The 12687-nt window shown below is 35.1% G+C and overlaps 1 protein-coding gene across 1 annotated transcript in view; it reads left to right on the top strand.

Moving 5' to 3' along the window:
• Ufl1 (UFM1 specific ligase 1) overlaps positions 1-12360 on the top strand; it is a 104899-nt gene extending 92539 nt beyond the window's left edge. The window contains exons 11-14 of the mRNA XM_089101448.1: positions 2497-2794; positions 4421-4587; positions 7720-7931; positions 11559-12360. Of these exons, the coding sequence (XP_088957574.1) occupies positions 2497-2794; positions 4421-4587; positions 7720-7931; positions 11559-11683 (802 nt within the window). The 3' untranslated portion in view covers positions 11684-12360. The remainder of the gene's footprint in view (positions 1-2496; positions 2795-4420; positions 4588-7719; positions 7932-11558) is intronic.
• Positions 12361-12687: the final 327 nt, after the last annotated feature.

Genomic DNA, 12687 nt, shown 5'->3' with positions numbered 1-12687 from the left:
ATATTGCCCTGAGGGCTGTGAGGGGGTTGTCATCCTCAAAGACCTAATTTACAGAACTTAAAACTACGTTGAATAAAATGGCTATCTCAATATAAAAAACCTATATGCCCCCAGGGCATATCTTACAACCCTTGGCCTGAGGGCTGTGAGGGGGTTGTCATCCTCAAAGACATAATTTCTATCTGGAAATCAACTATGCTAAAAAAAATTGTTATCTCAAAATTTTGATTGTATGTGTTTCGGGAAATGGTGGGCGTGGAAGGGGCGTTAGTTGCCTTCCATTCACTTCCGACTATCAAAAAGTGAATAAGCCACTCCAATTTTCAATTCAATCAGCCCTTTTAAAAGTTTCTACGACAACTTCTTCGATGTGAAGTGCCCTGCTCTAAAGGAAAAAAATAATAAATAATACATTGTGCCAACATCGTTCTTATATGCCCTCAGGGCAAATAATAAATAATACATTGTGCCAACATCTGTCTTATATGCCCTCAGAGCATAACTTTGAACCCTTGCCCCGATGGTTGTGGGGGAGTTTCCTCCTCAAAAACATATTGTCTACCTGGAAACTACGCTGAACGAAATGGCTACCTCAAAATTTTGAGTGGATGTGTTGTGCCCGGGTATGGAAACAAAAAATAAATAAATAATACATTGTGCCAACATCGTTCTTTACTTAGGCAGCGCTGCGCTGCCTATGATTTGAACAAAGTCCTTGCAGATTAACTTGCCAAATTATTCCACTTTCGATTCATCAGAAATTCGAACTTTTCAATTATGTTTTCACTTTCATTCAAAATTCTAGTTATGTATTGAAATTGATAATGACTATTCTTTTGAATTAATCTCCTATAGAAGAAACTTTCATAATTGATTGTTTTTTTAATCTTTGTCTATGTTATTAGCAGCTGTTTAGCTGAAGTCTTACTTATTTCTGTCATTTTCTCCATATAATCCATTCTTTAAGTAATTCGAAAATTGCCTACAGTGAATTGAATTTGCCTTTGCGCTCTAACAGACTGGACTTCTGGAGCCGCTGCAAGGCTCTAATGCCATTTTATACCATTCCATTGAATTAGTTCTTAAAAAAAATAAAATAAAACAACCAACGAAAGGTCGTATATTTTCCGAGAAAGATGAAGTAAATCAGTAAACTAAATACAAAGTGCCAAATGTCTTTTTCGGAACCCTCGATTTTAGATAGGAAAACAGACTATTGTAAAAACCAGAGCAAGAACTTTACTACTACTACTACTACTAACAACTCACCGCAGCACCAAGCCGCCTGAGGCCAACGCAGCTACGCACGCTCCTCCTCCACCCAAATTTATTCAAAGCCTCCCTTTTTACACCCGCCCACGAAGTTCTCATTTCCTTTAAGTCTTTCTTTATGACGTCCTCCCACTCCAGACGGGGACGACCTGCTTTCCGTTTAGCCCTAGACGGTTGTCCGAAAAGAACAATCTTCGGCAATATGTCATCCTTCATCCGCACAACGTGCCCTAGCCACCTCAACCTTTCTTTCATTATAGCCCTAGAGAGCGGTATTGAACCACATTTTTCGTATAGCCTATTGTTTGAAATACGGTCAGTCAGCCGGGTACCAAGAACAATCCTTAAGCAATTTCTGAATCCAACAAATACAGGTAATTAACTTGTAGTCTTCTAAAACAAATAGAGATAGAAATTTCACGATGAACAAAACAAACGGGACTAGGGCCATTAGAAGGAAAAAACAAAATTAACGCGACGCAGAAATTTGACCTGTGTGAAAGAAGGCGTCTTCGACGCTAAGAAAACTAAAATAACCTAAAATCAAATAAAATCCAAAAACAAGATATGAAAAAATTAAATCTAAATATACAACTTTCGCTACTGTGACTGAGTGCCACAGAAGCTAAATAGAGTTGCTTCAATGAGAAGCAACTCAATTTTCCATTTCGCGTCGCTTTAGTTTTGTCATTTCCTTCTACTAGCCGTAGCCCCGTTTGTTTTCTTCATCAAGAGATTTCTCTCTCTCTTTGTTTTTGTCATGGCTGGTCAGTTCGGCTTTAGATCTTTCATTTGTAGTTTTCTAAAATTCAATTTCTTTTGTCATTTCGAAGTCGAGAGCCAACGAACAGTTCCTGCGCAAAATACCATCCCAAACAATTTTAAAGTGTCAAAATCCAAACCTAGCCAATTTCAACTTGAGTGGGATCTTTTAAGTAGCGTTTACCAAACCACCTTGGAGAATTCTCTATAACTCTTCTCAGAAATGGGCTAACTGAATCATGCTTAAGGCGTGAAGTGCTTCTAAACCCAATTTTAAACAGGTTTTTTTTTTTTAATTTTAACATTAAAAACATAATTTTTAAAATTTAACAATTTTAAACAATTTTAACATTGAATGGTTGCAGAATTTACGATGGGTGAGTATTTTTCAATTAAATTATTGGCACACTAATGTGAGATGGTTCTTTAAACATCTAGTTCCAAGACCTTTTTCCTTTATAGACCTTTGAATTTGATTTATGAAGAAGCTACAAGAAAAGCTTATGAAGCTTTGATATCTAAATCATCTGGAAACCGAAAGCTCACTACCACCGAGCTGTCGGACAAAATTCAAAGAAAACTTGAGAATTTCAAGCTCTATGAAAAAGGATTAAATGCAGTACTTAATACCGACTTGCGGCTTCAGTTGGATAAGTTCCTCGTCAAGAGCTATGGTGTAGAATTATATAATAACTTAGTTCAGTATTGCGCAGTAGACAACATGATTGAGATTGATTTGAACAGAGACTTGACAAGTGAGGTAAGTTGATACATGAAGCTGTATAATTTTTTTTTTTTTTTGTTCAGAATAAAAACAGGATAGAAATATAACTAATTCAGTGGCTGTTAGTATTCAAATTAATATATACTGTTGGAAGAGGAATATAGAGAGACATTTTACTATTTATTCTCTTTTTCAGTTCATGCTAAGTCTCTTCTCGGCACCTATGTATTTAAAAAGAATATATATATAATTTATATGCACTTTCGTAGCATAATCTACGATTATTCGTATCATTTGTTATTCAGCTTTTGAATATACGTTGTTTTTTTTTTTTTTTTTTTTTTGAAGTGAATGTTGATGCAATCTTGTAGTTTTTTGTATGATCATTTTTTCAGTTAATTTTTTTGATGATACCTGGCCGACCTTGAAACCTTTACACTATGGAAGTAAACTTAAGAGTCTGGCTTTAAATTAATTGTTTTATTTAAGTTCAGTGCATGGTTTGTAAAATTTTATTATATAGCCAAATAATTTTTGCTATATATTTGAGATTTGTTTTGTATTTAGGTTTAGCTTCTTTTAAATCGATCTGTCTGATCCATGACCAGTACCTGCATTATATTATAACTTCAGTTTATTCCTTATAATGGTTGGCACTGTTTCTGTTTTAGGCAAGAACAGAAAAGGTAAAAACGGCAATCAAAATTCGGGACAGAAATAGAAACGGAGAAAAAAAAAACGAAGAATCAGTTCTGCTATTTTATTTCTTTTTTAACCACAAAAAAGAAACGAGCTTTTTTACTTAAAAACAGCAGTTTTAAAAAAAATTCCGTCTTTTTGTTAGTCTCTTCAGGTTTATGGAAGTAAAGTGAACATTTACCGATAAACATTAATAAAAAAGGCCAAAAATGCCAAATAGAAAAAAAATGTACCATGAATTAAAATTTATCACTTAAGACATTTGAATTTCAAGTGACTTTGATCGCATTCGTAACTATTGCTTTCGCGTAAAGTACCCAGCAATGCTAAATGCACTCTCACTGTGCACTGAAGTTGCAGGCACTGATGTTGCATACATACATGCAATTTCACTGAACTCCGGATAAGTGTAAAACTATTCACTCCAAAATTAGTCACTCCAGCACCAGCAACAAGTGCTGGTATGCCAACTATTAAAAACTTACCACCATTGATAAACCTTAATAATAGCTTTGTAGTTAGATTGATAGTAATAAATAGCAGTGCCTGTAACATGTTAAAATCTGAGAATTGTAAATTTTTTATTTGTGCAAGTCCACACAAAAGTGTTTGTTTAATTTCCTTTTCAAACGCGTGTGTAATAAGAGAACGGGGGTGATTTGACATATTCACCCCCCCCCCCCCTCCCACTGACTCAAGGAACATATATTAATCAACACTGTCGATTCCAGTTATTTTTAAAAGCAAACATTATTTGTACCATCTCTGCCCCATCCCCCCTTTTCTTCATTTCTGAAAACATATTTACTACTTATTTTCTGTTCTAATATTCCTAAAAATAAAATAAAAAAATATTAAGCTGTGTGGTGTTATGACACCATTGAACGCCCATTTGCCATCCCACCCTATTTAAAGAAACGTTAATGTTGTGAAGCTAAACGAACGTATAATATTTGTTTTTAGCAAAGAGTGAAATTGATAAACGAACTACCTACTGATGTGTCTTCTGTCTTACTCCCTTTTCATCAATCACTTGCGACCAAATCCAGTGCTGACTATGAAAAAGACTTGGAACTTGTTTTGGGTGGTGTGGGGATAATGATCAAGAAAATCGATAAGAAGAAAGAAAAGTGAGTTATTTTCTCCTTTGAGTTTTTAAGAAATGTTTTTTTTTTTACATATTTTTTATATAGAAAACAAAAATCGATCCTTCCATAATTTAAAAGGGCAACGAAAATAAATTTCTTAATTGTTTCCCGAGAACAGTTGTGCTTCAAGGGTTTGAAAAAGAAAAAAAAAACTGTAAAAGTATGTTGTTCAGCTAGAAAATAATGATTCAATTGGAAATATAGCGCACATCAATTTGCGTCAAGTAGTCTGCACTAGAGGTAGTGCAAACGTGTTTTGTCCCTTCAATAATGACTAATAGAATATTGGTTCGTGTTTGAGATGTGCCGCTCCGTTTTCGATAAGACGGTTTGGGAGTTCGGAATATGCGAATATACCATTTGTTTTTCAATTCTTCTGTCAAATTTTTTTCTAAAAATTTTAAGAACCAATTTTTTTAAATAGCCTACAATTATCATTTTGTTTGGCATCATGCGAGAAAGACAATTTTACTACATATAAATTGAAATATATTACTGAAAGAGAAAAAGTTGAGCAGATTGTTCATTAGGACAGGGGAGGCTTCGAGTCTTGTTAAATGTCAAGATTTTTATGACCTTTCGTATAATCGTGTTGTGGAAACTTAGGTTTTATTAATTTTTCTTCTTTTTTTCTTCTTTCCTTCTTTTGTTTTTGCTTTGCTGCGGATTTTTGTCTATTGCAAAAAAGTTGTAAATGTCTAACATCCGTGGTTTCAATTAAAGCATAGGCCTCAGGCTTGATTGGTGAATATTATATCACATTTCGGAAAGCTTGGCATAATTCCTGAATAAATCGAAAAAGGATGTTTTTTGCTTATCCTTGAGTTAGAACCTACGGTGTGTCTATGCCACAGTTTATGTCACAGAAGGCTAATCGAATTTTTTCTCCCAATCTTTTGTTTGCTTGGATCATGGGTTCAAACATGGCTGGTGTTTCTGCTCTCGGGGGGGGAAGTTCTTTTCTATCCTGCAGTCAGGGAGAAACCTGTTTCAAACTGAAGTTAGAATAAAACCTAAAAATGCCTAAAATGTCCACCTGTCTCTGGCCCATCACCAAAGTGTATTCCTAGGATAAAGACATAAAAATTTATTTTTATGTTTTTCACAAACATAAAAAACATAAAATCGTCTGGCAGTGCATTATTTTCTCACAGTTTCAAAAGTGCTACCATTTTCTGTTACTAACCGTTCCTGTTTGTGTTCAGATGAATTGGCTATTTCATTTTCTGTGTTAGATACTAAGGTAGAGCAACGGTATCACTTTGGCCTCATAAATGTAATAGTTTTCTCATTGCAAAAAATAGAGCTTATCCTTTGCTCCTCTCCTAGTAGTAATTTTAGGAAGTTAGCACGCTGCAACAGAAAACTAAAGTTTGGACCAACCCATAGTGATATTTTATTTTCTTTGTGGTTTATCAGAATGCATAGCATCGATATTTTCTTAAAAACATTTGTTAGTAAGATGCACCAGTTTGAGATTTTAAGAGTTTGACAACTTCATTTTGGTGGTACATGTCGAAAGTTTTTTTAGAACGATGACTACAAAAAGGAGCTTAGTTGTGATTCAGTGCAAAAACGAGCCAAGTCTTCCCTCAGTGTAAAAATGAGCCTCATCAAAGCAGCAAATAATCCTACCTTACTACCATTTTTTGTAGAATTGTAGAAAGGTTGAACCTTGTTTAAATCCAAACGCTGCTATTATTTCAGTTGGTGTTATCAGGGTCAAAGTGGGCCTAGTAAACCCCCTCCCCCTTCTCCGTCTACTTTTGTTACAGAAAGGTAGGCATGTTGAACCATGTTTGAAGTTATATTGCGCAAGGATTTTAAATCTGCATTACTGGACGAAGAACGTGGACTCGTGACCTTCTAACACTTCGCTCTTGCTACCGCCAATTTTGTAACAGAAAATTGAGAATGTAGCACATTGCTTGAAGTGTAACAATTCCTGTTTATTTGGAACCGAAGTGAGCCAGTACCTACAGTCAAGGAGACTTTCTCCAAGAAATTTTGACTATTTTTAGAAAACATGTTTAAGAATATCAGCTGTTGTTGTTTTTTGTTGCTTCCCTGAAAAGCTGACTTGGAAGGGATAATTATGATGTATGATCAATCCCAGGGCAACCAACGAAAATTTTGTAAGTACCGGCTGTTAACTGCCAACCTGCAGTCTTACACACGTTTGCTTGAAAGCTGCGCAGCCTTGCACCCTGTCCAAATTAGCCCCTTCATTGCCATGTATTTATCCTTATTATAATATCTCCTTATGACTGTACTGACTGATTGGGGGTAAAAATTGAGCAATAACCCCTGAAATCCCCTCTCCCCTGTCCTAACACCAAATTTTTGCATAAAGGCTGGCACGTTGCACCTCGTTTAAAGTGGAATTATTTAAGAATTCTCAAACTGTATGATTGGAGGATCAGAGTGGACCCTGGGCCACTCAAAACGCTGTTAAACCATGTTCATCTTTGGTGATGATGGAGTTGCAACTTTGTTAGCTGGTGTACCTTTACGTCTAACTGGAATATTGTAAAGTGTATCTCGATCTAGCAACAATATTACCACTAACTTTTTGACAGGGTTGTCACTAATAATATGCCGTTAGGTCGTTCATACAGGCTGTACATGTTATTGTTTAATATCCATGCGTAGATAGTCCTCTTGCAGCTTGGTGCAACTCACCACACACAGAAAAAAAACGGTTTTGTCTTTTTCTCTTTTTTCCTTTTATTTTTGTTGGAAGCCTAGGTTCTTATTTTGTAGTCTCTTTTTGTCTGTTCTTTCTTTTATTCTCTTATACTCTACAACGTGTTGTGCTTTTGTACTTATTGTGGGTAATAGATGAATAGATATAATAAGTGGTTTTACGGCTAATAGACGTTGATGAAACCAATGCTGATTTATTCCAAAAATAATTGTTAGACAATCGAAAATCAGTGGTTAGCATTTCAGTAATAAGACATCGTGCTACTATTTAATGAACTGTAATAATGAATGATTATTTTAACTGTCGTTACTCTGTTAATTGGCTCGTATGTGACCAGTAATTAAACCTGCCTTATGTACTTCAAAAGACAGCTTAAATATCCTTATTAATATAATTGATTTGATCAGGAATGCACTTCAAGTCTTCCGAGCCGAGTTAATCCAGCAGTTGGAAGCTACGGAAGATCCCGCTCTTGCACTTCATCTTGCTGTCGACCTTGTATTCCTCTCGCAGCATCAGGTGCCTATTCACATTTCTGGGAGATTCATTCCTCAGGTGCTGGCACTGGTTAGTGAGGGATTGGATGAAACAGCCCAAAAGGTCTTGCTTGATTGCCAAAGTTAGTCTCTTTTATTTATCATTTAAATGCTCGTTTTATTTTTCTTTAAATTATATTTCTGTGTCTATTGACCTGACGAAATAGAAAATGCCGGTATTCAGCAATTCCGCTCTATCCTCTTTTATTTTGAAAAAAAGGATCCACGAAAAATGCAGTCTGTAATTCAAGTGAATATTTTGGCTCTGTCCCAAAATTGCCAGCTTATCATATCATCGCTATTTCAACCATCAGCTCTTGGTAGCTTAAGGCTGATTTCCACAGTTTCGACACAGTGCTATTCGCCTATCTTGAAAAATGCCTTATATAAATCCCGGGTATGAGTATTCTTTAGTGATGAATTCCTTGTTTGTGCTTCAAAACATAAACAAAAATTTCTCACAGTATTTTTCCAATAATCCATAGCTAATTAAATAAACAGTAAACTGCCGCTCCAGCTCTAATTTTGAAAAGTTTCAATTTTATGATAAAAAAGTAAATGACGATACGCATGCCATGTTGAAACAGCTCAGTAATCTAAATCGATCTGTCACGCCAAATTTTATTTTAGTTTTTCAGTTTCTTAAAAAACTAAATTTTTAGTTTTTTGAATATTCTTCTCCTTAGAGTCTGTGTTTATCCTATACGGTTTATATTGAACAAGTTGACAAATTATTCAATGTGTAATACTTCGGGAAAATTTAACACATTAGGCATATATTTGTAAAAAAAGATTCAATAAAATAATTAATTCTTTTATTATATAAGAAATTTCTATTTCTTCTTCGATTTTCCTTGGCTTCATCAAAACGTTTTAATCGGAAAGCCATGTGAACAGATTTTGAATCGGTTTTGGCGTCAGGGTAAAAAATTCTGACCAAATTATGTCCAACATCATTCCAAATAAATGTCAATTAGGACATTTTACAGGGAGAAATGCTCTTGAGAACTCAACTTGCATATATTAATTTGAAAAAAGAAAAAATTCCCAAAGAAAGTTTTGTGGAGAAAAATAAAGAAGAATATTAAAATTTAAACGACCAGCAATAATTAAAAAAAAAAAACCAAAAAAGAAAAGATGAATGAATAAATAAATGAAACCTATAAGGAACAGAAACAAAAATGAATAGTCATCTCAAACTTACTAAATAACTGTTATAGCAGATGTTACGATGGACAAATAAATGAAGCGTAAAATAAGCCGAAAACAAACTGAATAGTGAAGTCTAACTTGGAACAAATAGACACTACCACAAATAAGAGTGGAACTAGCCTTTATTAGGAAAATTTTAATGTTCAATCTAAATGTTCGATTTTCCATGGTTCTATGCAATAATTTCCAATTATGTTTTTACTATACAATTCGGATTGAATAGAGGGAGATTTTTAATGGTTTGGAATGAAGATCTTCAAAATTATTTCCCTTCAAAAAGTGCCTAAAATGAATTCCGGGAGTAGAAATGTCGGGAAGCATGAAAAGAGTATGCTACGGTACAAATCAAAATGGTCGAAAACCAATAACCAGAGCTTTATAATCCCTTCTTTTTAGTGCTACTCCTTCAGCCCCTTTAGCAACTTAGTGAAGAGCAAACCATAGCTCATAGTAACTGAAATTTTAAAAACGCGCTTTGAAAATGAAAAATACAATGTCTAGTGAAAAAACTTGAAATTTAAAGCTTGTTCAGAAATGGTAAATATGATTAAAATGTGAACAACTGTTACACAAGTTCAAAACAATAAGATTAAAACTTAGTAATTGTCAAATAATTTCTGCTTTTATACAAAATGTGCTTAGATAATCTCTCATGATTAAAAAAAAGTTGAAAAATCAGGAAGTGAATTTCTACAAAAGCTGACATATGGAACTCCTTAAAAATAAATGGTTTCTTCAATGCATAAGGTAAACATATTCAGCACGAGGATTTCAATTGCCTTCTAAATTAATCTGAATTCCATCCAGTTATGTGAGTCGCGTGGTTATAGCCTGTAGAGGAGAGTCTAAGACAGAATAGGATCCTTAATTTCATATAAATTCTAATGCTGGAATCTGCCATTCGTAAAAGGATTCCCCTAGACATAAAAATTGTTTTCAACCAACTTTTGATTCAACGTGAAACTTTATGGCCAGGTTTTCAGAACGGAATTGCGAAATAAAGAGCCGTGACTCAAATGTGGGCCTGCACCTCTTCTAACCTCAACCTGCCTCTCATTGTTAACTTCTGAGTGAGAAAGTAAGCATGTGGCACCTATTTTGAACCGGATTCAGATGGAGATTTTTCATTAGAATGATTTAGTCGTGTAAAAATACGGTTTTACCCGCATTTGAGCACCAGGAATGTTTTTGGCACCAAAATATTCAGAAAAATTTTCTTAATAACATACCCAAAATCCGTCGTGCCCTTTTTCATACCCCTTTTTTCACGGAAAAACGGGTATTTGCCTTTTGGTTCTCCAATTACTCCAGTAAAAGAAAAAAGGCCAAACCTCAGCATTTGAGTAACAGAAATGTTTTTGGCACCAAAATGTTTAGAAAAATTTGCTTAATAACATATCTAAAATCGGCCATGCAGAAATACACCTTTTTTCAGGGAAAAAATTGGGAAAAGCGAGGGAGGATCTTAAAGCTTAAAGGTCAACTTACCTTTTTTCCTCCGATTGCCTTGAAATTTTTAACTATTGCAAAGAAAGATTATTATATTGATTTTTCCTAAAGTACAACTGAACTAGTTAGCTCAGGCTGTAACAAGCCGAGAAGAATTACCGTAAGAAGTAAAAAAAAATGTTCTACAGCCATGTAGGGGAAAATATCATATTGCATCCTAGCAAGTCCCGGTAGATGGTGAAGTCTCCTGAATGCTTTTTCAGATGGTGGGCCCAGGAATATTGTGATGTCAAGACCTACTCCATGTCCAACTGAAGGTCAGTCTTCAGCTGTACCATTTAGTCGTGGCAGGAATACCATCACCATTGGGAGTAGTTGTGGTGGAAGCAGTCATCATAGGAGTAGTTGTAGTTGGCATATTCACATCGTACGATTAGCACCTGTTCTACCTATAGTATTACTAACTGGTGGTGATTGGAGCGATCAAGGTAGGAGTAGCAGTGCCAGTCCTGGTAGGAGTAGGTGTGGCAGATGTAGTTGCGGTAGGTAGTCATAATAATGGTGGTCGTTGTAAGAGTAGTGGTAGTAGTTATGATGATGGAAGAAGTAGTGGTAGTAGTATTAGTAGTCACGGTAAGAGTGTTTGCGGTAAAAATATTCAGAGTAGATGTACTAGTAATGGTGGTGGTAGTGTTGCAGTTGCGATAACTATGATACTAGTAATAGCATTTGGGCGGGAGGCTTTCTGTTAAAGCTAGGCTACTTTTATTTTTGTGGGTTGGATTCTTTACGTAAAGCCTTAAGTATCATATAGTAACTTTTTTTGCCGTTGGCTATTCTCTGCAGTATCATGAGTCAAAAGAGGCCCTATATGTCTATTGGTTTGAAGTTTTTTTTTGGATGGGGGGGGGACTAACCTCCATAAATCTAGGAATCCTTGTTTACTACTTCCTCGGTATTCTCTATGCTATGGCAAAAAAATATTAAAGTTGGCTCATAGTAGCTCAAGGAATTTGGTTTTAACTACATATTTTTTCTTTCTTTTACAGGTCTTGTTATGAGAAAGCTTACTCTTGAACATGAAGACCCTAAATTAGAAGAAGTAAACAGTATGCTGACTGAAATTCTGCCGAAGGTTAAAGAAAGTGCAATCAATGCTAAAAGAGTCCATTGACAGTTTTCTTGTTCTTCCATTTTACTTTCTTTTCTCTTTCTTTTCATTTGTTCAATGATTATGTTTATCGATGGCCGCTCATCCTAGAAGACTGCTTGACTAAACCGCTCTGTCCCCCCCCCCCCTAGGAGTGGAAAATTTTAAGCTAATAGGAGCATGTGTTTCGGAAAAGTCCAAAAATCTGACGGTGGTGAAACTGATTCTAGAGTGGTGTTTAAGTTGACAAGCGGTTCCCTGTTCTTAGCATGACAAAAATTCCGCTTCAAATTTAATAAAAGGTTTTTTAAAAATGGATATACTTGACAGTGACGTTGACGCTTCCAAACGCAATAATGTAAAGCCATGTTCGGTCTGAGTTCGGTTAAGCCAACCCGGTGTGACAAAATGTCACTTCCGAGGATTATCTTTTTATTTCTTAGTTTTTTTCCCTTGACAGTCGAGTAGACAACCAAGATAATTTTGCATTTTCAGGATAGTGCTGAAAATGTTAAAACCACAGGAGATTTGAGTACGTTGTTCAACACACTGGAAATCGGACTTTTCGATAACTAATCTGTGTTACTTGAGTATTTTTTCTTTTTATGTTTTCTTGGTGGACAAAGCATTTAAATTATATTATACTGGTGGCTTATATTGAAGTTATGAATCGCTTACACGTTAATAAACTTTATTTTACTATTAAATGTTTGTGATTATTTTTCATGAGACAAGGCTTTTTCCGAGTTCAAGCTTCAACTGTTTAATACTATTTGAAGCCTAAGTGATTCTTAAGTAGATTCGCCAAAATGTGAAACAAGTTTTTGAGATGTCCCTCCCTTAGCACGGTAAGTGAATTATAAGATTTTTGTACCAATCTGTACTCCTTCAATCTTAAAAGGATGAAATTCATAATGATATCCTTACAATATTGTTACCCGGTTTCTTGTATTTCTGCCTATCATTGTCGCTTTCAGAATACCTTTGGTCTATGGAATCGAAATATGTTTTAAAGATTTTTAAAAGAT

This window comes from Artemia sp. Qi Xiang Cuo, chromosome 2, assembly GCF_049724085.1.
Source record: "Artemia sp. Qi Xiang Cuo chromosome 2, ASM4972408v1, whole genome shotgun sequence".
Lineage (NCBI taxonomy): Eukaryota > Metazoa > Arthropoda > Branchiopoda > Anostraca > Artemiidae > Artemia > Artemia sp. Qi Xiang Cuo.
Note: the sequence above shows the minus strand (reverse complement) of the source record. Positions and strands in the feature narration are given on the sequence as shown.